The sequence below is a fragment of the Oncorhynchus mykiss genome, chromosome 28 (assembly GCF_013265735.2).
Source record: "Oncorhynchus mykiss isolate Arlee chromosome 28, USDA_OmykA_1.1, whole genome shotgun sequence".
Lineage (NCBI taxonomy): Eukaryota > Metazoa > Chordata > Actinopteri > Salmoniformes > Salmonidae > Oncorhynchus > Oncorhynchus mykiss.
Genome location: NC_048592.1, coordinates 31,561,447 through 31,585,277, shown reverse-complemented (window position 1 = coordinate 31,585,277; position 23,831 = coordinate 31,561,447). Strand labels below are relative to the sequence as shown.

At 41.5% G+C, this 23,831-nt stretch overlaps 2 protein-coding genes and 2 non-coding genes across 6 annotated transcripts; 1 reads left to right on the top strand and 3 right to left on the bottom strand.

The window, feature by feature from the left end:
* Positions 1-1,081: 1,081 nt before the first annotated feature.
* On the top strand, positions 1,082-8,400 carry thap4 (THAP domain containing 4). Its single transcript, XM_021589895.2, has 5 exons — positions 1,082-1,412; positions 3,544-3,697; positions 6,976-7,085; positions 7,553-7,656; positions 8,020-8,400. Exons 1-5 carry the CDS (start codon positions 1,388-1,390, stop codon positions 8,134-8,136), a joined length of 510 nt encoding a protein of 169 aa, XP_021445570.1. The 5' UTR covers positions 1,082-1,387; the 3' UTR covers positions 8,137-8,400.
* Positions 8,401-8,437: 37 nt separating this feature from the next.
* Positions 8,438-15,665, bottom strand: LOC110508964 (bcl-2-related ovarian killer protein homolog A). Of its 3 annotated transcripts, none has more exons than XM_036966472.1 (6): positions 15,273-15,665; positions 14,488-14,800; positions 13,395-13,523; positions 13,078-13,140; positions 10,236-10,399; positions 8,438-9,639 (listed from the first exon to the last, which is right to left on the bottom strand). In XM_036966472.1, exons 2-6 carry the CDS (start codon positions 14,693-14,695, stop codon positions 9,514-9,516), a joined length of 690 nt encoding a protein of 229 aa, XP_036822367.1. In that variant the 5' UTR covers positions 14,696-14,800; positions 15,273-15,665; the 3' UTR covers positions 8,438-9,513. The 3 variants fall into 3 exon arrangements, with proteins under 3 accessions (XP_036822367.1, XP_036822368.1, XP_021445568.1); XM_036966473.1 differs by having other exon boundaries at positions 14,488-14,661; XM_021589893.2 differs by lacking the exon at positions 13,078-13,140 and having other exon boundaries at positions 15,273-15,663.
* Positions 15,666-22,872: 7,207 nt separating this feature from the next.
* On the bottom strand, positions 22,873-22,945 carry trnav-cac. The gene has a single exon. It is a non-coding gene; the product is annotated as a tRNA-Val (tRNA).
* A 350-nt stretch (positions 22,946-23,295) lies between these two features.
* Positions 23,296-23,368, bottom strand: trnav-cac. Its single transcript has one exon. It is a non-coding gene; the product is annotated as a tRNA-Val (tRNA).
* Positions 23,369-23,831: the final 463 nt, after the last annotated feature.

Here is a 23,831-nt window from a genome sequence, read left to right as displayed (position 1 = left end):
CCTCACCAGACATCACCGGCAACAACGTCGCCTATGGGCACAAACCCACTGTCGCTTGACCAGACAGGACTGGCAAAAAGTGTTCTTCACTGACGAGTCGCGGTTTTGTCTCACCAGGGGTGATGGTCGGATTTGTGTTTATCGTCAAAGGAATGAGCATTACACCGAGGCCTGTACTCTGGAGCGGGATCAATTTGGAGGTGTAGGGTCAGTCATGGTCTGGGGTGGTGTGTCACAGCATTATCGGACTGAGCTTGTTGTCATTGCAGGCAATCTCAATGCTGTGCGTTACAGGGAAGACATCCTCCTCCCTCATGTGGTACCCTTCCTGCAGGCTCATCCTGATATGACCCTCCAGCATGACAAGAATGTCAGTGTTCTGCCATGTCCAGCGAAAGGATCTCAATCCCATTGAGCACGTCTGGGACCTATTGGATCGGAGGGTGAGGGCTAGGGCCATTCCCCCAAGAAAATGTCCGGGAACTTGCAGGTGCCTTGGTGGAAGAGTGGGGTAACATCTCACAGCAAGAACTGGCAAATCTGGTGCAGTCCATGAGGAGGAGATGTGCTGCAGTACTTAATGCAGCTTGTGGCCACACCAGATACTGACTGTTACTTTTGATTTTGACCCCCATCCCCTTTGTTCAGGGACACAATATTCGATTTCTGTTAGTCACATGTCTGTGGAAATGTTCAGTTTATGTCTCAGAGGTTGAATCTTGTTATGTTCATACAAATATTTTCACATGTTAAGCTTGCTGAAAATAAATGCAGTTGACAGTGAAAAGATGTTTATTTTTTTGCTGAGTTTATTTCATGTACAGAGGAAAGTCAGGGAGGGGAGGACGGCAGGAAGGGACAGAAGAGAGGAGGCTATTTTTACAAGATTAAGGTTGGGACAAAGCCAGTTGAATAAGTCCTTAAATGTGATAGGAAAGGAAAGTGTGATTATTGCCAGGAAACAGAGACATTGGATGTATGTAATGCTACAGTGTGGGCAGTATCAGAGGGAAAGGGAGAGGCTGAGATCTGGTATGAGGGAGAAGGGGATACAGGAAATTAGTTTAATTGTATATTGAGTAGAACGTCATTAGATATAGCCTCAAATATGTTCTATTTTTTAAGAGCAACGGGGCTGGCAGGATTTCGTTTCTCCCTGTCTCTAGCCCACACTCCAGTACAGTAGGTTGCGGTAATGCACCATAACGTTGGATGCCAACCGCCGATAAACCCCACAGAAGAAGATCCATCTGTGAAAAAGGGGGGCGTCAGTAATATGACAGCCTGAGAATAATATTGTCGCAGTATTATATGCACCATTTCACTGCTTCGCGAAAGATTGGTCTTTTCTAACATAATGACATACTTTGAATAAGACAACCTTGCAATGGCGTGCCCTTTTCACCAGTCAGGTAAGCATTTTTTTTTACAATCTAATTCCAACGGTGAAACATTTTATCCTTGAACTGCTTACTTAGCCTACTCTCTATACATGTATATTCAATGTCAACAGCATACCAACTCGATACAATTTTACCCGATAGATCTAGCTTTACTTTATTTCGTTTTTATAAATAACACTTGCGACATTGCGCTTTATGTAGGTTGGCTATAAGGTTAGATTCATGATATCGATAACGGCCCAAGAAACACATTTTATACATTTGCTTATGGCCCTTCTACACTTCAACCATACGGCGACTTCACTATTCATTTTCTAGATTAAGGTTGACTCAATCGTTTTAAACTTTTGTTTTACTATTGCCAGTTAGTTGATTTAGGGATTGTATATCTATCTATTCGCTCTCTTTAAATATGTAATTTGATGCATTCGTTTGTCTCTGACTTGTTTAATCAAACGTTTTGCCGCCAGCTCCTTACATCAAGGCATGAGTGTCCTGAATTAGCCTAGTAGCAAGTGCGCCCAGCTATATCCTGTCCTGAGATTGTTTTCTCGGGCTAAACCAAAGTTATTTTATAACTAACCCAAGATGGACCACGGCCAGTCATTTCCAATGGTAGCAAATTAATCCACCCGATTAGAGTACAATCACCCCACTGTAAAAGGTCAATATTATCACACCATTCATATAGTACGTGTAGTACGCGTAACCTTGGATTAGTGAGTCAGAACCACACATTGTACTGTGTTGGCAGAACAGATCTGGTTAGAAGTTGACAAGGTAAAAATCTGTCGTTCTGCCCCTGAACAAGGCAGTTAACCCACTGTTCCCCGGTAGGCCGTCATTGCAAATAAGAATTTGATTTGATTAAGAAACTGATTTGCCTAGTTAAATAAAACGCAAGTAGGTGGGCGAGCCAAGCACAACCTAGTGAGATCCTATTGGCTCGTTCTAGCATAGGCCCACATTTGCTTATTTCCAATAGGGTACGTCTACACTGATGTGTGCTGTGCAATAAGTCATTTCGCCCTTGCATTAGTTCTGAAGAACGCCAAATTAAAACTTTGGCAAAGGATAAAGTCTACAAAACGTAGTTCACTCTGTTCATAACATATTATAGTTTTGGAAACATAAAAATGTATTGAGGTCAAATGTTTAATCGATGAGAATTTGCATAACGTCGGCTAAAATCCATCTAACGCCATCTTCTCCCACTGCGGGTATTGTACCGGAAAGCTCCCCCTGCCACTCAATTCTTCATTGCTGCGACTTGCTTGCTAGTTGAGGTTTCTGATCACGTTAGGCTGCGTTTCATTTTTTTTAAAGTCATTTGATCGAAGACACTTTTTTCGGTTTGGCTATTTGTTTCAAGTGTATTAGTCTACGAATTTTGGCAAATACATTTATTTATAATCTCTCCATGTCTTATTTGACTATTCGTTCTAAAATGTGTCTTGCTTGCCTACATTTTACTCCCTCGGTTTTAATATAACACACTTGAATTATTAATTTCGGTTGCCTACGAAGTTTGTTCTATAGAAAGAATTTGACTGTTTGCCACAATTTTTGACTCTACCCACAAAATTAAGGAAATTAGAACGGGGGATTTCGGCAAGGCTATTTTCTTGCCTGGGGGTGTCCTATTGAGGTGTTGATGGTGGAGGTGCTGGGGATGTCCTATTGAGGGGTTGATGTGGAGGTGCTGGGGGTGTCCTGTTGATGGGGATGGTGGAGGTGCTGGGGGTGTCCTATTGAGGGTAAAGAGACCTATTGGTGAGGGGATTCTTCATGGAGGCACATTCAGTCTTAGTTTTATATTATTATACATTTTTCTATTATAAGTTTACTGTGATTATGAAAATGCACTCATGTTGATGTGTATATTACATTTTTTTGCCCAGAGTTTGCCCACATTTTTTGCCCAGGTTTTGTCAGGCAAGAAAATAGCCTTAGTACAACCACTAGCAACAATTAATAGTAAAGCAACGCAACCCGTATAGGTGGAGCTGAAGTGGCAAGCGACTATGAGTTTTTGTTGTGTGCTCATAGGCTATGTCGACATTGGATATGCGCCGTGGTTGTCCGGCTAGGCCTACGCAAATGACTGTCCCCTATATGAAGCCCTTGTGTTCTCCCATAGCTGAGCTGAACCCTGCACTGCTGGCATTGGACTGGCTTCTCGGGGTCTGGGAGTCCGATGAGCCAGGAGAGGGCTCCTTCTCCTCCATACCGCCTTTCCGCTACAACGAGAGACTGCACTTCTCCCATGTGGGCCAACCAGTCATCAACTTCATGTGAGTTGGACTGACAGCTGACTAGGGTACAGCAGGCCTAACAAAAATCACACTACACAAGGAGTCTGTCAAGGTTGCGCTTAGCCTGCTATGATTTTTAAAAATCATGTCCTTTCTAGCTCAGTTGGTATAGTAGTGCGCCAGTAATGACCATACATAGTCATACGTGCATACATTTGACATAAGTTGCTTTGGATAAAAGCGTCAGCTAAATGACTAATTGTTTTGGATTCAACGTCTGGCATAAATGAGTGTTTGGGTCAGGGACGTTTCCTCTCACAACCTTTCCAAGCCAGAATGATGAATAAAATTATATTTTGATTGACTTTACCTTTTGTCTGTGTGGTTGGTCCTTTTGCAGGTTGGTGTGTGTGAGACATATCCACAGGAAAGTAGAATTACATAAACTTTTCTGCAAAAAAAGATGATTCTAAGATGATTGGCTTTACATTTCTGAAGTGTCAGCCATTTTTATCTTGAATTTATCAAACATGAATGGGGATTGAGTACTATATAGGTAGAGAACATTTTAACTAGGCTGTCAATAACATTTGGACAAAAATGCAGATAGAACCTTAGTCCCAAGCTCTCTACATGGTAAACATCACCCAAGGAAATGCTTACTTGCAGGTTCCTTCTTGACAATGCAACAATAAGAAATAACAATATATAAGAATATGAACAAAGTAAATGGCTGAATAGAATAAATAAAATACAGGAACAATTTTAGAGTCCAATATTTAAATGTTTTGGGGAAGGCAGGAATTGGGGGGGGCAAGTGTACAGGTCATGTGTGCAGAGACTCAGCAGGTAAACTGGACTGACCAAGTGTTCAGCAGTCTGACAGTTTGTAGATACCAACAGGCTCAGAGACAGTTTCTATCAGACCTCATGCTCTGATACCGTCTGCCTGACTGTAAGGAAGTGAACAGCTGGTGTGTGTGTGGGGTCCATGATGATGTGCGAGACTTCCTCGTGCACTGTTTCAAGTAGATGTCCTGGATGGGTGACGCACTGGGCCGTCTTCACCCCCCTGCTGGAGGGACTTGCGGTTGTGGACAGAGCAATTCCTGTACCAGGCCATGATGCAACTGGTCAGGATGCTCTTGATGGTGTAGCGGTAGTATTGGGAGAGGAGGGGGATGGCATGTCAAATCACTTCAGCCGCCTTAGGAAGTAGCAGCGCAGTTGCACCCCTGACTGGTGGTGTTATTGGTCCATGTCAAGTCCTCAGTGGAAAATGCTGACTAATGCAGTCTTGTTGCTGTGGATCAGGGCATGTTCCCTTTGCTTTCTGAAGTCAACAGTCAACTTCTTTGTTCTGCTGATTATTGGATGAGAGGTTGTTGTCCTGGTACCTCAATGCCAGTTCAGTTCCCACCTCCCTATAGGCTGACTCGTTGTTGGTTATCAGGCCTACAACCGTGGTGTCTTCAGTAGAGTTGGTGTCGCGCAAAGTCAGTCGTGGGTGAACCGGGAGTACAGCAGAGGGCTGAAGACACACCTGTGCTAAGAGTAGTGTGGTGGTGTTGTCAATCCTCAGCCTGTGGTTTGTCCATCAGGTAGTCCAGGATCCAGTTGCAGAGGGTGTTGTCCAGACCCAGGACTTTGAGCTTGGTGTCAAGCATCATGGGTTAGGATACATGTTGGTGATACTTTGGAATAATTTGGTTAAAATTAGGGATGCATGATATCGGTAAGCATATTGGAATCTGACGATATTAGATAAATGTCAACATCGGCCCGATTTCTAGCTTAATACCGATGTCAAAGCTGACGTGCATACCTATATAACGTAGATGTAATGACTGCATGAAAAATACTGCGCTACACAGAACAAAAGCAGAAAAATACTAAGCGCACTTCCAACAAGTTCAAGTCGAGCAGTCATTTGAAAGAGTGAACATTTCAGCAAGACAACTCAAAGGCGAAATCCATCAACGCCAAGATAATGGAAATCATTGCCCTTGACAATCAACCGTTCTCTGATGTTGGCTTTCGCCGACTGGTCGAGCCCCGGTACACACTACCAAGTAGACACTATTTTTCAGATGTTACCCTACCGGAGTTGCACAGTATTGTTGAAACCCACATCCATGAGCTACTTGCTATGGTCGTCACTGCTATTAGCTTCACATTTGGACCAGCGATATCAGCTCCATGAGCATGCTGAGTCTGACAGCACAGTGGGTCGACGAGGATTTCATACTGAGGAAAACCGTATTGCATGCTCAATGTGCTGGTTCTCATACCGCTGCTGCCATTTTAAATGGAATTTGAGAACCTGTTTGAAACTTGAACACACTCCTAGCTCCACTCGAACGTATTTCTCAATTCAGTTGTTCATCAACTGCGTCTGCAGCAGAAGGTGATACCCTCTTTCATGGCATTTAAAAGCCTGCTCAACAAAACTGATGACACAGACCATGGGGTTAACTTGCAAAAGTACTCTACAAGTACTCTGTGAATAAGCAATTCGGTAGCATTTTCTCAGAATCTCCTTTACTGTCGCCACCATGCTAGGTACAAGGACCTCTACTTCGACGCAAACAAGCAGGGTTTACATGAAATGTTAGACAGCTGGACAAGATGGAAAAGGACACCGAGTGTGTACTGAGGAAGAGGCCATGGACAGAGCTGAAACTTCACTGCTTGACATGTATGATGAAATCCTGATTGAGACTGAACAAATTGGTTTGATTGTTTTACTGGTAATAGGGACATGGGTAAAGGCCAACAAACTAACTGTACTAGAATGCTTAAGGCCACTAAAATGTTATTGGTTATCGGTATTGGGTTTTTTTTGCAAGCAAAATATCGGTTTTGGACAAAAATGTCATCGGTTCCTCCCAAGTTAAAATCTCCAGCGACAATATGCTTCCGGATGAGAGGATTCCTGCTGGCTAATGTTCTTGTACTGTTTGAATGCCGCCTTTGATATTTGCTTGCGCAGAACCATGTAAACGTGCACAAGTTTGGCCAGTATCTTTGATAGAAACCTCCGCACTTCCAGCGCTTTGAAAAGTATAATTACATCAACTTTCCTGTGGATGTATTGTCTCTCATTCCTACCTGCAAAAGGATCAACCACACGGACAACCGGTAAAGTAAGTTCCAAATATAATTTTATTCAACATTCTGGCTCGTAAAGGTCATGAGGAAATTTCTGATCCAAATGCTAATTTATGCCCCACACGAAATTCGACATTGGGTTTCCGGGCTAGGATGAACGTAGTGTTATAATAATCACGTGTACATTTATTTCCCCTGTTCTGCAGGTTTAATGCATTCCATGCTGAGAATAAGAAACCTATGCACAGGGAGTGTGGCTTCATCAGAATACAACCAGGCGGCAACAGAGTAGCCTTCATTATAGCACAGAACTCAGGTACGAGACTGTTCAATGCTTAGACCTAGCCTGGATTTACCCTTCAGATCATTTAGAGCGTTGCCCAAGTGGGACTTGAATCTGCAATCTTTCATCTGTCAGTTCAACTACGCTATTAAACCAGGTCTGAACCTCTAATCTCAGATAACCCAAATCTGAAGTCTCACGTAATTAGTCAGCGGCTCGATTTAAGTTCTGGTTCCATACGTATTGAGAGAAGAGATGAAAAGCTACTAGAACTGGAGCAGAAACAGAACGAGTTCCACCCTCTCTCTTTGCAAGTTATGGCCAAATGTCCCCTCCAAATGTTTTTTTTTTTTTTTAATTTTTTGTCCAAATAATCAGTGACAAAACACCACTACTGCTGCTCATCATCCTATTAGTTCAACAGATTTTACAGTATCAGTTGTTTGCATTGATCTGTCCATGAGATCGAACCTCCTATAAATCTGGAGTTCACTTTACAGGCCTGGTGGAGATTGAGGAAGGAGACCTGACTGGACAGCAGTTAACTCTACACACCCATGCCCTGGCCAGAACCTCCTTCGCTAAAGAACCCCATGTACAGCAGGTGAGACTGCCACTTTCCAGTCTGTTGATACTCTTTTCGATCCAACAAAATTTGGCCTATTTCCCTAATAGATATTCAATGGTTGGTCCAAAAACAACTTACTGCTTTGCTATTTCCTGATCTGTAAATACCAGGGAGCTTAGGACTTGGGCTTAGAAACTACCTTGTGCCAAGTTGCTTACAACTTTCTGGTTCTTTTGGATCTTGACATGTGTTACGTCAAGTTTTCCAAAATGGACAGATCCAATAGTGTTACAGAATTGAACAAGCTCCCTTCCAATTGGATACTCTCTGGTGTCAAGTGCACTACTCTGGTTAAACCACAGTAATTAGGATTTGATGGATTCCTGTTCTCTCCCTCAGATTTCCAGAGTGTTCCAGCTGAGACCGGATGGGAAGCTTGAGCAGACTGTCTCCATGGCGATGGAGGGTGGGCCACTTATGCAGCATTTGCACATCACCTACCGTCGCTCCTCTTGACCACCAGGAGGTGACGGCGTAATAACAAGCACTAGACTTTGTTAATTTGATTTTCCCGACCCTTAATTAATGCTGATCTAGGTTAGTGTTGTGTTTTCTCCCATTGGGGTTTGGGGAGGATAAACCGATTCTAGATATCACTTGTTACACAAGCAGCTATTTAAGTGTGTTCAGCCCTTAATTTAATGCTACTATAATCAAGTTGTCCTTCTCAGAGGCTATATTGAACCCAATGGATAAGTGGAATAAAAACAAATAATCTAATTGGTGATTTCACTCCTGTTTACAACACTTATCACAATAGTGTTTAAAAGTTTATTTTGCATATGAAAGTATATACAGCACAATAAGTAAACTGGACCACAGGAAAGATACTTTTAGATTCAATCATCACTACAGTATCGGAATAAAATACATTAAGATTTAAAAAGATCCAACATTCTAAAATATCCCCCATGGGCATCGTTCTGTCCTGTAATCAACGGGAGTATTCATTAGTGCACACCATAGCAAAACATTGCAACAAATGCAAGGTTAACGTTCTGTTCCATCTGTTAGCAAATTCAGCAGTGTAAAGTGTGCAAAGCCTGGCTAGACTGTTGCATCCCACAACATGAATAGCTCATCATACAATTCATGTCCTCTACAGTGGTGCAGCAAAACAATCATTGGATTTATTGTCAATTTCTTCAGTGTAAAGTCCCAGAGATGATATGCTGTAGGTGTCAGACTGGATCTCACTTCAGCGGTATGAGCACCTACCACAGTACTCACTCCGACACAGTAGTGGAAAATGCATTACGACACTGAAAGATACATGGTTCTGTACATTGAGCAAAAGTTGATCATCTTAAGCGAATGGGTTGTTCCAAAGTTCCTTTGCGTCCCTTTGATATTTTAATTGTGCACAAATTACATTTTAAAAGCCTGTTAAATTAAGTGCCCTTTAATATAGACCACATGGAAAATGACATTCAGCATTTTGACTTGTAGTCTGATGCATCATACGGGCTACATTTCTGTATTTGGAAAGTTATACATCAAACTTTATTGTTGACATGCAAAACATTTTGGGACTCAACAATAGTCTAATGAAACAAATACCAAGACTTTGGGTGGAATTTTCTTAAGTTGATCATCTTCTCTAATGACATTTAATTAGGTTGCAGTAAAAAAGGGCACCTAATTGGTGGAACTACCCACATTAAATTTACTCACTACTCTTTGGAAGAAGAGCAGTCATTGTTTGATTGTACAAATGTGATACTGTGACTTGTACTTGGCAAGAAGGAAAGTCACTGTTTAGACAGCCATCAATCTTCCAGAAAATGTCAGGACTTCAAGCGCGTGTTCTTTCAACCTGAATTCTTCCAAGTCTCATGGCTCCTTCATAATGTAGATGTACAGTGTTGATAGAAAGTGCTTGCAGGATTGGGCAATGGGAGACAGCCAATGGGTCTGAGGAACGGCATCTAACTTCACCACACACCTCTTAATGTCCGTCTGAAAAAAGACAGGCATTTCCAACGTCAGACGGACAGACGGACATTGCCCAAGAGAAACTGTCAGGACATTCTTTGCAAAGCTAGCCGTTTCACATCCGTTACATCAACATGCATTGAAGGTCAGGAAAATAACCGTAGATCTAAGATATTTGAAGGAGGGCGATGTAAGGAATCAAGAAAAGACAATTGAGAAGCCAAAATCTCTGTTAATGTTGCCCGTACATTTCCACTGAACCGCTAGAGGGCAGCATAGGCTAAACTGCATCCTTCAAAAAACTACATTGAGGGGAAGGTCTGCTGTGCTTCAATAAGCATCCTGCTTCGAATACACCGACAGCGTCATTGCATTTTGGTACACCAAAATTACCTTTTCATTTCCAATGAAACGCTGAGATTGCGTTGCAGAGGCGGCGCGTTCGGTGTGGTGCATACATAGGATTTGTCGAACAAATGTAGAAGGTGAATGTTAAACTTTACATATCCAGATGAAGCTGCATACTATTTTGAGCAATGACGCTGTCGTGTGTTCGAAGAACCACAACGATGTGGTTGTTACGAAATTGTCCCTTGGTCAACAACAGTCCAGCCACTCACCCATCCTCCGCGTTTCTTCAGCCAAGGGGCCAGGTTCTTGCGGACAAACTGGCCCAGGCTGTCCACTATGGTTTGGACCGTAGCTGGCTGGTTCTGTCGCACGCAGTCCACCGCCAGAGCCCCAGCCACGGCATACATAGATACCACCTTCCCCCATGTGATACCTATGGACGAGAGAGCGAGAATCACGGATCAGTTTGCTGATTGTGGTTAGTTGATCACGATGCTTCATACTATTTATTGCAATACTGCAACATTAATGAAAAGAACATAGCTCATATCAAAACAGTTGAGGCAGACTGATAAGTGTGCATTGCAGTTCACCGGTCCCAATTCAAATACACTGGGGTCCGAAATTGACACTATTGATAAAGATTAGCAAAAATGACCAAATTAAATAAGTCAAATGCTGAGCTATATTAGAGGCTCAAAAAATGAGGGGTATTTATATTTTATAGTAATACATTTGCTCAGAGAAAGATTAATTGTTATACAATCAACAACAAAAAGTAGGGGTAAACATTGACACTCGTTTTCAATGCCTTAACTGCACTGAGCCTTTTTCTAAAATGTTTTATGAGTTGTAGAACACCGAGAGGGATCTTAGACCATCCTTCCAGATCCTTAATGTCCTTCATCTGAGCTTATGGTGGGCCTTCTTCCATTCAAACCACAGGTTTTCCATGGATTTCAAGTCCGGAGACTGAGATGGCCATTGCAAAATGTTGATTTTTGTGGCCAATAAACCATTTATTTGCATATTTTGATGTGTTAAGCCAAGTTTCAGCCTCCTGGTACTGGGTAAAGTTCACAATGCCGATGACCATAAGAGCTCTTTTTTTCCTGTCGTGACCAAAAGCTCCAGTTCAATGTGCCAATGCCATTTAGCAAACAGGCATTTATATTTGTTGGATGTCAAGAAAATACTCTTTGGCCGTGCACAGCAATAAGAATACATGAGCAGAAAATAACCCCATACCTACTGTAAAATAGGGTGGTGGATCTTTGATGTTATGGGGCTATTTTGCTTCCACTGGTCCTGGGGCCCTTGTTAAGGTCAAAGGCGTCATGAACTTTACCCAGTACCAGGACATTTTAGCCAAAAACCTGGTTGCCTCTGCCAGGCGGCTGAAACTCTTCCAGACAATAACCCCAGGAACGTGTCAAAACCTACAAAGACATGGTTAATTGGCAACAAAAATCAACATTTTGCATTGACATCTCAGTCTCCACTCTCTGGACTTGAAAACCTGTGGTTTGAAATATTGAAAATGTTTGCAAATTTTTATTATGGGTGTCAATTTCAGACCCCATTGTACATAATTTTAAATTGCTCTACTTCTACATGCTGCAGTCTAGTGCAGAGATAGTCCCAAGACACTGCATACTTCAGAAGTCAACTGTACAGTATGTCCATTATCCAGAGAGAAAGAGCAAGACGGTTGCGGTCGCATCTGAGCTCTACATCAAAGAAATGGTCATTAGTTTCCTAGTAAAGCCGTTTGGCTGTCAGCCTTGTCATGACTGAGGCTTGAAGAACGGAAAAACCTGCACTCACTGAAATAGTCTGCTTTGATGTATATATTTTCAGAGGTCAGAACAAACGCGTTTCGGTGGCATCCTTCATCAGCGTTTAGAGAAGAGCCATTTGCCCATATTTATAGATGAAGTAACACTGCAGTACTGCTTCTTTCTTTGCATTATAGTCATTTAGGAGACGCTCTTATCCAGAGAGACTTACAGGAGTGATTAGGGTTAAGTGCCTTGCTCAAAGCCATATTTTTCACTTAATCAGCTCAGGGATTCAAACCAGCAACTTTTCGGTTACTGGCCCAATGCTCTTAACCGCTGGGGTACCTAACGCCATTTTTCATAATCATTATTTACATTCATTTTTCTACTATTTTCCACAAGAGCTTAAAATTGTTAAAAAAATAAACAAAGAAATGCACACCTGTTGGTGACTAACAGGAGTTATTCATACGACTGTGATGCAACAAGAAGGCTAATGGCATTAGCCTCCTTTAAGCCTTTTTTGTTTGCCTTCACTGACTGACCTATGACCTGGTTCTAGGGATCTATGGACCTCAGGGAAGGCTTAAACAAGCTAACTCCCTCTGGGACAGGGAGTTACTCACGTCGTCTAACTCCCTACAGAGATCTGACCCTGGCGTGAGATGACCCAGCCAAGAATAGATTGTCTGGGGATAAGGAGAAGATGGAGGAAGAGAAGGGAAGGGAGAGAAATCGGGGACATTGGGGAAGCAAGATTAGTTTGTGCACTTGGCAATGAGTAAAAGACGAGAGACGAGGTTATACGGAACGTCTAGCCAAAGCACATCCTTATCGAATGTAATCCAATGATGTCATAATGGTCTATGGTTGGAAGTTGAAACACTTTCAATCGTTTTTTTAATTACAGTTCATGATCAGAGTTGGGAATTTGATCCATTACAATCCATTATTCTGAGTGCAGCATTTGATTGACAATTAAATCATTGCTCATTCATCTCTTTTGCAATCATTAAATGTAAGGAATCTTGCTCATCTTTTTTTAGTCTAATAAATATACTGCCGTTTAACGCCACATCCCAAAAGACCAACGTTGTCTTGGTCAAAGGTTTGTTTTTCTGTCTGGAGGAATCCCACGGTGTTCCAAAATGCCTCTGGTGACGTCAAAACAGTCACAGTTCTGCCTAAATGCCTGCCCGAAAAATGCTTTCGAATGTAGGCTATTTTTATCTTTCCAGACACAGAGCCAAGTTTGAGCGACATATTATTAATGCAGTCCAGGGGACCCATGCTGTACTGTAGCAGTAATTAATGTATGGCATTGAATTACCTTTTCGCTCTTTAGTGACATGATCCATAGCAGAAACTGTGTGTACTAGTGACGGAATGTGAGCTGTTAGATAAAAGATAAATGCATGTTTTTGTCAAAGTTTCAACTTGCCTCTGTCCAATAGACAGAAAAACACGATGTACAGAAAATAAAGATGTAGGCTACTGTGTGATGCTTTTACACAGCAGAGACTTCATGTACCAGTGACGGAATAGGACAGTTGTTCCAGACACCTGATGTTCTTGTGTGTTGCCAAAAATCAGCCCTGACTGGTCAGCTTGTGCAACATCAACCCCCAACCCTTTGAAGTTGTTCACCTGCTGCGAATATCTCTGTTGCCACGGCAACGAAGGCATCAGAAACCATGGTCTCCATGGCTACTGAGATGTTGAGCTGTCTCGCCACGTTCCGGTAGACACTGGGCCGCATGCACTCCAGCTCATCACCTAGGAAAACCAGGGGCGACCACAAGGCTGAACATTTAGGAACAGGATAGCACTGAGAAAGCATGACTGGTCTATCAACCCAATTAATGACAAAGTGGCAATCCGTAATTGAAACAATAAAGTGCCTAGCCGCCTGTTTCGTTAAAAAGCTGAGGGATAGGGCTGGAGAAATGTAATCGCTCAAATTCTTAGACAGAGCTATGGATGCAAGGACTGACCAGCCATGATTTCAAACCTATAGTTTCAATCATGTTGAGGCTATATAGTGTTTTAACATCTACTTTGTTTACAAACTTTGGAGAGAAAAACACGCTTATAAAGCTCATGAGGCCTTTATTTAAAAGTTATATTCTTCAAGAATCAATGGATACATATTCATTTATACATCCAAAATGGATGCAGAAACTGCAGATTGTTTCACTGTCTAATAAGGGGCAGTCATTGAACCACTGGGGCATTAGTTTCTATGACCAGTCTGGTTATCCTAAATCAGTTTTTCCCCAAACCTTTGGGCTCTGTGACCAAGCTTTTAGAGATGTATTGTGATCAACAAAGTAAACAAATCTATTGTCTTGGCCACAAACCAACCCAAGCTGAACAAATCAGCCATAGCCCACCAGTGTGTCCAGACAGGTCCTGCGCAACCCATTTAGTAAATATAGATGATGAACAAGAGGGGCCTGTGGGGTATGTAAGTGTCATCTCACCTGTCTCAATTAGCATACCACACTGAACCATTCAGTAGCTTGATTGCTCTCACCTCGGACTGCCAGACGGTTTTAATAGCATTCTGGGTCATGCATGTCAGTCCTTAATCTCAAGGCAAGCCACTGATACACACGTGGTGGACAAATCCAGTACAGTGTGTACCATATCTATTCAGTGGAACATAGGGATTCTCAAGAGAAATTAGGCTATTTTTTATGTGAAGTTTCACATGTAACGGTTTGCAGCAGGTTCTTACCGAGACAGAGAAGCACAGCAGCCACATCACAAAGCGTTGAGTCCACCTGAGTTTTGGACGAGCCTAGCCCATAGAGGTTGAGCCTAGAGTGTATGTAGTCCCTACACAGTGCCTTGGACTTGGACACCAGTTCTTTGTCTGACGGGGAATGATCAAAGGCCTCCATCACCCCGGCTGCAAACACAGAAGAGCGACGAATCACCTCCATCTCCCAAACAGGATTCTGATTAGGAAAAACCTGACCACTTCAGTGTATCAGTGCCTGAATGGTTCTGCTCAGCGGCAGCTCCCAAAATGAAGATAATCTTTAAATCTGTTAAAAATACATTTTAAAAAGTTAGGCCTATCAAACATTTGACATGTTAACAAAATATATATTTTTAATTAAATACAAATAAGAATGGTCAAAATGCATTCGAAATCTTAAATTTAATAAACCATTTTGTTATGTAACTCCAAGTAGGTTGTATGATTCACAAATTTGCCATAGAGGCATGGCCAAGACCGACAATGATCATAGGTCTACAATTATTTAATATCCATATATATGTACGAAAGATATGTCAAGCTAGAATAGCCTAGTGAATTTCCCCTCGTTCATTTTACTAGATATGAACCAATTTATATAGGCTGAGAAACTAGTAAAATACTATTTTCGTATTAATTGCTCATTATTAATCCTCGACCAAACCTAGTAACCTATAGGTATTAAGAGTATCGTCCTAAATTGATATAGAATATTCCACCCGACACCTGCTGAAAGACACGCATCACAGTGATCTTACCGATGCCATTTTGATTGGATTCAAATCATTCCTTGGGTGCCAAAGTAAAACATGTATATCCCTTCGGGAAAGTACTCTCGAATACAGTGCTCAAATTACAAATCCTGTCTGCATACCGTCACAATTTTAACAAACAACGCAATCTCAACGCAAAAATCGTTGATGAAATTCCTTTTCTTGCGCGCGCGACCTTTTACAATAAACACAGAAAACAAGCCATATTAACAAATGTAGCTACTAGACAGTACTTCGTGTGCAGACCAAATTCATAGAAAACGGTAGGTCCACTTCGCTTTCCTTCTATAGCAAATTATTTGGGTTGAGATGACGCGAAGCGCAGCCAAAGAGTGCGTCTTTTCATGCCCCACCCTCTTCACCGGGCGCAGTGCTCAACGATCGTTGGCCCGGTTCATAAACTTTACATCCTAAATGTGTTGTTGTCTTCTTTAACCTAATAGGCATGAATATTCATTTGAACATTAATTTTTATCATATTTCTAGCTTATCTCAAGGAATTTCATTCACATTTTTATTTCAATTAAGGGAAAACTAGGCTACATAAAATAAATAGGCTAACCTGGCTGAAACTCAATAAAATTATTATCATAAGCCTAGTAGCTATAAAACGTTCCCATTGTTAAGCCTTATTATCTCTATATTTAAATTGACCAAAACGACAGAGACGCCAAGAGTGGAGCACCTTCAAATCACTTGGAATTTGTGTTGTAGATATGTGGTAGTAGAGTAGTGTAATTTAATGCTTGTAATTGTTTATAAATGCCTTCATTTTGCTGGACCCCAGGAAGAGTAGCTCCTACCTTGGCAGGAACTAATGGGGATCCGTAATAAATCCTAATACACATACAGGGGTTAGAATGCTTAGAAAAAAAATCCACCTCTTTATGAGCAAATGACATGCTCTCTAAACCCCAAATGTAGGCTATACTAATAAACTAGATGTAGATGCAGCAATTGATTTATATCAGGGTAGGGATTTCATTTGGGATAACTACTTCTACCCCTCCTCTCTTTCAGTTCCCGAAGTGTAGAAGTTATTGTGTTTGCCTAATACACAGGGGCCAGTCACATACAGTAATTTAAAAGTATGGACAGTACTTAAAACAAATCAAACATGAGTCCAAACCACTTCTATCAATGTAAATAGATGATCAGCTCCTTTCCACTGGATGTTGGAACATTGGCGCAGCCACAAGTGCATTAGTGAGGTCAGGCACTGATGATGTTTGGCGATTAGGCCTGGCTCACAGTCGGCGTTCCAATTTATCCCAAAGGTGTCCGTAGGAGTTGAGGTCAGGGTTCTGTGCAGGCCAGTCAAGTTCTTCCACACAGATCTCGACAAACCATTTCTGTATGGACCTCGCTTTGTGCACGGGTGGCATTGTCATGCTGAAACAGGAATGGGCCTTCCACAAACTTTTCTCCCAAAGTTAGAAGGACAGAATCATCTCAAATGCCATTCTATTCTGTAGCGTTAAGGTTTCCCTTTACTGAAACAAAGGGGCCTAGCCTGAACCTTGAAAAACAGCCCCCCGACCATTATTCCTCCTCCACCACATTTTAGAGTTGGCATTATGTATTCGGGCAGTTAGCGTTCTCCTGACATCCGCCAAACACAGATTAGTCCTTCGGACTGCCAGATAGTGAACTGTGATTCATCACTCCAGACAAATAATTTCCGCTGAGTCCAATGGCAGCGAGCTTCACACCACACCACACTGAATACAACATGTGTAGGTAGATCTTACAGTGAAATGCTTACTTATGAGCACCTAAATAACAATGCAGTTCTAAAAAAATACAGATAAGAATAAGAAATAAAAGTAACAAGTAATTAAAGAGCAGCAGTAAAATAACAATAGCGAGACTATATACAGGGGGGGACAGGTACAGAGTCAATAAACGGGGGCACCGGTTAGTTGAGGTAATATGTACATGTAGGTGGAGTTATTAAAGTGACTATGCATAGATGCGTAGTGTTGCATCCGAGGACAGATGTTTTTCATGCGTTACGCGCTTCAGCACTCGGCAGTCCTGTTCTGTGTGGCCTACCACTTCCCGGCTGAGCTGTTGTTGTGTCTAGAAGTTTCCACTTCACAATAACAGCACTTACAGTTGACAGGGGCAGCTATAGCAGGGCAGAAATTTTACGAACTGACTTGTTGGAAAGGTGGCATTCTATGACGGTGCCACGTTGAAAGTCACTGAGCTCTTCAGTATAAGGCCATTCTTCTCCTTATGTTTGTATTCGCCGATTGCATGGACATGTGCTCAATTTTATACATGTGGCTGAACTAACCAAATCCACTAATGTGAAGGGGTTTCCACAAACGTTTATAGTGTAGATTGACAAGGGTGGCATTTTCCTAGTTAAACTGACCAAGATCCGCCTCCAACAAGACATAACACCTCACATAATTCTTCCCCAAAAAGAAACACTGATTGACACTTTGGTTCCTACCCTGTCACAATATTTCCTCTCTGGCGTTTTCATTCGTTGTCATGTCAAACACTGTATTCAAAGTTCCCACTATTAATATAACTACGGATTTAAAATAATCATTATTTGTCCATGTTTCCAACAGCTTACCCAAGGGTTATGATCTAAATCGCAATTGAAACATTTGGTTAAATGTAAAGCCTGGATGATTTGCCAATATCATGTAGCCCTACGTCGCAGTGTGGAAATGATTTCAAATTTCACCCAGCAGAAGCAGGTGCCAGTAAACACTAAATTTGGCACATAACTTTATTGACTTGGCACATTTTCTGTCCAGAGATACTGATGAATAACTATGAGAGATATTTTTTTTTTTGTAGAAATATACTTGTTTGTACATATTACAATCATTTTATAGCCTAGGTTTCATTTACAAACGTCATCGGGAATTAAATTGACACATGCACATTTGCGCTGAGTTGCCATCACAGGAGGTTGGTGGCTGCTTAATTGGGGAGAACGGGCTCGTGGTAATGGCTGAAACGGAATCAGTGGAATGGTATCAAATACATCAAACAAGGTTTCAGTGTGTTTGATGCCATTCCATTTGCTACGTTCCAGCCATTATTATGAGCCATCCTCCCCTCAGCAGCCTCCACTGGTTGCCATCTTCATGAAACAGAAACGAGCAAAAAGTCAGTGGTTGTATTTGATTAACGTATATTGAAAAGTATGCATTTCAGCAAACAAAAGGCACGCAACAACAGAGGACAAACATTTTTTTTTTCATAGGTACGTGGTAGGTGTTTCATAATGACATTTTATTTTATTGCCATTGGGCAAATCGATGTAGTCAGAGCTAGATTCCACAAAGCCGGGTCTCTGCTCCACTCTGTTGGTGAAGTTCATCATAAGAGTCTAGTCTCGCAGCGCTGCAGCACTCCACCAACACTAAAGTCATCTAACATAAATCATGTAGTCTATAGTAGAAAGAGTAGTAGCCTGTGTGGTTTTTATGTAGCCTACAGACTGAAGACAAGGTGAAAACCCTGTCGATGTGCCCTTGAGCAAGGCACTTAACTCTAATTTGCTCCAGGAGGGCTGTACTTCTATGGCTTACCATAAAATAACACCTTTCACTGCGTGTGACAATACATTTTTATATTTTTTTATCCAATCAAATAGTCTGGTGCCCTATCAAATAGAAATATGCTTCGATTTGAATATGACAATGCAAAGTGACACCTAACTTTTCTATTTTTCGAGTTATTACATCAAACTGATCAGGATGGCAAAGAATGCTGAAGTCATGTCGGCAACAAAAAAACATTCTGTGGGGTGATGTATTATAAAGGACCTGGCTAGCCAGCCTATTCCCTATAATGTAAACTCCCACAGAAATTATTTCAAATGTATAACTTCAAATTAAACCAAAGTGTTTGCACTCATGACTACTGGTTTCAATAACATTTTCCGCCATCTTGCAAGCAAATTTTTATGAATGTATTGTTACAAATTAACTTGCAAAGGTGCTAGCTAACTAGCCTGCTAACATTATGTTAGCACTACCGGTTTTGCTATCAACAGCTAGCTTACAGCTATAATAAAGTAAACCACATTTTTGGAAATACATAACCTCATCGAACCAGCTATCAACAAATTTTAGCTTTATGCAGTTGTCTTAGCCAGCAAGCTAGCCAGCCAGCTATTAGCCTTGCCAGCCTAGCCAACCACCATGATTATGGTCAACAAGATAGAGCCCAACTATTGGAGACCAGCTAGAACACAATTAGCACAACACAACTAAAACATAACCACAGATCAAAGCAAAAAATGAGCAGAGACTTACAGATGGATGGCTGGGACCCATCCAATAGTAAACATTTTAAAAGCATGCAGGCTGAGTTAGCTACCAAAGGCAGAGGAGGCGGGCACTTCACCAGCTGATGGAGAGTCAGGGAAATCCCAAATAGATACAGTAGATTCCAGATGTCCGTCAGCTAGAGCACTAACACTAAGCCAAGGTGGAAAAATGTACAAAACTCCTATAGCCTACTTCACAAAGAACATGCCGAAAAGTTGACAAAACAAAGAGGAGAGCAGACAAGGTTCTACAAAATTAGAGCAAGCAAGTATGATTTTCTCTTTCATTTTGATCCTACGGGTGAAGACACCAGAGCCTGCCATTTTAAGTTCTAACGGGTTCGCACTAGATCAGTGTGGAGCGATGCAAGTGCGCCTTCCATCTGAAGAAAAGAGAGACGTAAGACAACAACATAGCATGGCAGCAACACACACAGTGCCTTGCGAAAGTATTCGGCCCCCTTGAACTTTGCGACCTTTTGCCACATTTCAGGCTTCAAACATAAAGATATAAAACTGTATTTTTTTTGTGAGGAATCAACAACAAGTGGGACACAATCATGAAGTGGAACGACATTTATTGGATATTTCAAAAATTTTTAACAAATCAAAAACTGAAAAATTGGGCGTGCAAAATTATTCAGCCCCTTTACTTTCAGTGCCGCAAACTCTCTCCAGAAGTTCAGTGAGGATCTCTGAATGATCCAATGTTGACCTAAATGACTAATGATGATAAATACAATCCACCTGTGTGTAATCAAGTCTCCGTATAAATGCACCTGCACTGTGATAGTCTCAGAGGTCCGTTAAAAGCGCAGAGAGCATCATGAAGAACAAGGAACACACCAGGCAGGTCCGAGATACTGTTGTGAAGAATTTAAAGCCGGATTTGGATACAAAAAGATTTCCCAAGATTTAAACATCCCAAGGAGCACTGTGCAAGCGATAATATTGAAATGGAAGGAGTATCAGACCACTGCAAATATACCAAGACCTGGCCGTCCCTCTAAACTTTCAGCTCATACAAGGAGAAGACTGATCAGAGATGCAGCCAAGAGGCCCATGATCACTCTGGATGAACTGCAGAGATCTACAGCTGAGGTGGGAGACTCTGTCCATAGGACAACAATCAGTCGTATATTGCACAAATCTGGCCTTTATGGAAGAGTGGCAAGAAGAAAGCCATTTCTTAAAGATATCCATAAAAAGTGTCGTTTAAAGTTTGCCACAAGCCACCTGGGAGACACACCAAACATGTGGAAGAAGGTGCTCTGGTCAGATGAAACCAAAATTGAACTTTTTGGCAACAATGCAAAACGTTATGTTTGGCGTAAAAGCAACACAGCTGAACACACCATCCCCACTGTCAAACATGGTGGTGGCAGCATCATGGTTTGGGCCTGCTTTTCTTCAGCAGGGACATGGAAGATGGTTAAAATTGATGGGAAGATGGATGGAGCCAAATACAGGACCATTCTGGAAGAAAACCTGATGGAGTCTGCAAAAGACCTGAGACTGGGACGGAGATTTGTCTTCCAACAAGACAATGATCCAAAACATAAAGCAAAATCTACAATGGAATGGTTCAAAAATAAACATATCCAGGTGTTAGAATGGCCAAGTCAAAGTCCAGACCTGAATCCAATCGAGAATCTGTGGAAAGAACTGAAAACTGCTGTTCACAAATGCTCTCCATCCAACCTCACTGAGCTCGAGCTGTTTTGCAAGGAGGAATGGGAAAAAATGTCAGTCTCTCGATGTGCAAAACTGATAGAGACATACCCCAAGCGACTTACAGCTGTAATCGCAGCAAAAGGTGGCGCTACAAAGTATTAACTTAAGGGGGCTGAATAATTTTGCACGCCCAATTTTTCAGTTTTTGATTTGTTAAAAAAGTTTGAAATATCCAATAAATGTCGTTCCACTTCATGATTGTGTCCCACTTGTTGTTGATTCTTCACAAAAAAATACAGTTTTATATCTTTATGTTTGAAGCCTGAAATGTGGCAAAAGGTCGCAAAGTTCAAGGGGGCCGAATACTTTGCAAGGCACTGTATGTATAGTGTAGGCCAGAATTTGGCCGCAGGTGATTTTATTTGGCCCCCTTAAGTTTTCTGAGCAAAATATAGACATATCTTTTTTATTCCCCCCCAAAAAGGGCTTTACTACAAACAGAAATACTCCTCAGTTTCATAAGCTGTCGAGGTGTCTGGTCTCAGACAATACGGATGTGGAGGTCCCGAGCTGACTTGATGGCATGGCCGGTTGGACGTACTGCCAAACTCTATAAAAATGATGTTGAATGCAGTTCATGGTAGAGAAATTAACGTACATTTATTTGGCGACAGCTCTGGTACACATTCCTGCAGTCAACATGTCAATTGCACGCTCCTTCAAAACTTGAGACATCTGTGGCATTGTGTTGTGTGACAAAACTGCACATGTTAGTGTGGCCTTTTATTGTCTCCAGCACAAGGTGCACTTGTGTAATGAGCTTTTTGATATGCCACACCTGTTAGGTGGATGGATTATCTTGGCAAAGGAAACATTCTCACTATCAGGGATGTAAACAAATTTGTGCACCAAACTGAAAAGAAATAAGCTTTTGTTGTGTTTGGAAAATGAGATCTTTTTTTCAGCTCATGAAAAATTGGACCAACACTTTACATGTTTGTTTATACTTTTGCTCAGTATAGAATCAATTAGTAGACTGCAAATAGACTGCAGTCATCCAGAACAACAGAAGCTTTTACGCTAGACTCAGTGTTGTATTCTTGAAGGGCATTTAGGCCTTTGGGAGTTCTGCATCACTGGGCATCTCACAGCTGGATTTTCCTTTGTAGTCTGTTATCATCTGCAAACCCTGCCATATACGACGAGCGTCGGAGCCAGTATAATAGGCTTCCACCTTTCTCCTATATTGTCATTTTGCATGTTCGATGTCTCATTGGAGGTCGTAGCGGGCTTATTTATATGGGTCCATGTCCGTGTCCCGTTCCTTGTAATCGGTAGCTCTAGCCTTTAACCCAGCATGCATACCTTCATATAGTTACTGTGGGGACGAAGTAGTCTATGCACTTATTGATGAAGCCTGTGACAAATGTGGTAAACTAGCCTAGCCTCTGTTTCATCGGAAACACTTCCGTATTATCATTGCATTGCTGCTGTTTTTTATATAAAGAAATGTTCAAGCCTGATCTATTTATGTAGCCAATACTGTAGTCCGTTCAATTTGTTCGTTAATTTTCAGTTATCGGCTCTGTCAATTTTGTTAAAATGTGTTTCCGCCCGGTCTCGAACCGGGGACCTTTCGCGTGTGAGGCGAACGTGATAACCACTACACTACGGAAACCTTAGAAAATATTAGTTAGGTGTCATTTTGACTAGGTGAAGGGTTCGTCGCGCTCAGAATGTAATGAAGTCAGAAATTGCTTTCTCTATCACCGTTGCTTTTCCACTGGTTATTTTAAGAAATGTCTAAGACAGTTCCATTCATGTATACTGTAGTCCAGATTTACGATTTACGATAACCCAGCATGGATACCTTCATATAGTCACTGTGGGGATGACGTAGTCTATGCACTTATCATTGCATTGCTGCTGTTTTTTATTTAAAGAAATGTTCAAGCTGGTTCTATCTATGTAGCCCTATGCATGTGTTGTCTATTTTCAGTTATTGTCCCGATCTATTTTGTTAAAATGTGTTTCCGCCCGGTTTCGAACCGGGGACCTTTCGCGTGTGAGGCGAACGTGATAACCACTACACTACGGAAACTGAGATACAAGAGGACTTGGGTATGAGTTTGAGTGGTTGGGGAGGTTCGTTGCGCTTGGAATCTAATGAAAGGGAGAGGTCGCTTGGTCTATTTCCATCAATGGTGGAAAAAGTACCCAACTATTATACTTGAGTATAAGTATAGATACCTTATTAATAGAAAGTTAAAAGTCAAAGTCACCCAGGAAAATAACACTTGAGTAAAAGTCTAAAAGTATTTGGTTCTAAATACACTTAAGTATCAAAAGTAAATGTAATTGCTAAAATATACTTAATATCAAAAGTAGTAGTATAAATACTTTCAAATTACTTATTTTAAGCAAAGCAGATGGCACCATTGTCTTGTTTTAGAAATGTATGGATAGCCAGGGACACACGCCAACATAATTTACTAAAGATGCACTTGTGTTTAGAGAGTCTGCCAGATCAAAGGCAGTAAGTAGGGATGACCATGTGTTTTCTT

Bases quoted from the DNA above. Each gene is read 5' to 3' on its own strand.
- thap4 (XM_021589895.2), top strand. From the start codon at position 1,388: ATGGCGTGCCCTTTTCACCAGTCAG. The intron at 7,086-7,552 runs GTACGAGACTGT...TTCACTTTACAG, and splicing joins CATTATAGCACAGAACTCAG to GCCTGGTGGAGATTGAGGAA. The intron at 7,657-8,019 runs GTGAGACTGCCA...TCTCTCCCTCAG, and splicing joins AAGAACCCCATGTACAGCAG to ATTTCCAGAGTGTTCCAGCT.
- LOC110508964 (XM_036966472.1), bottom strand. From the start codon at position 14,695: ATGGAGGTGATTCGTCGCTCTTCTGTGTTTGCAGCCGGGGTGATGGAG. The intron at 13,524-14,487 runs GTAAGAACCTGC...TGGTTTTCCTAG, and splicing joins TGCTGTGCTTCTCTGTCTCG to GTGATGAGCTGGAGTGCATG. The intron at 9,640-10,235 runs GTGAGTGGCTGG...GTCTTTTTTCAG, and splicing joins TGAAGAAACGCGGAGGATGG to ACGGACATTAAGAGGTGTGT.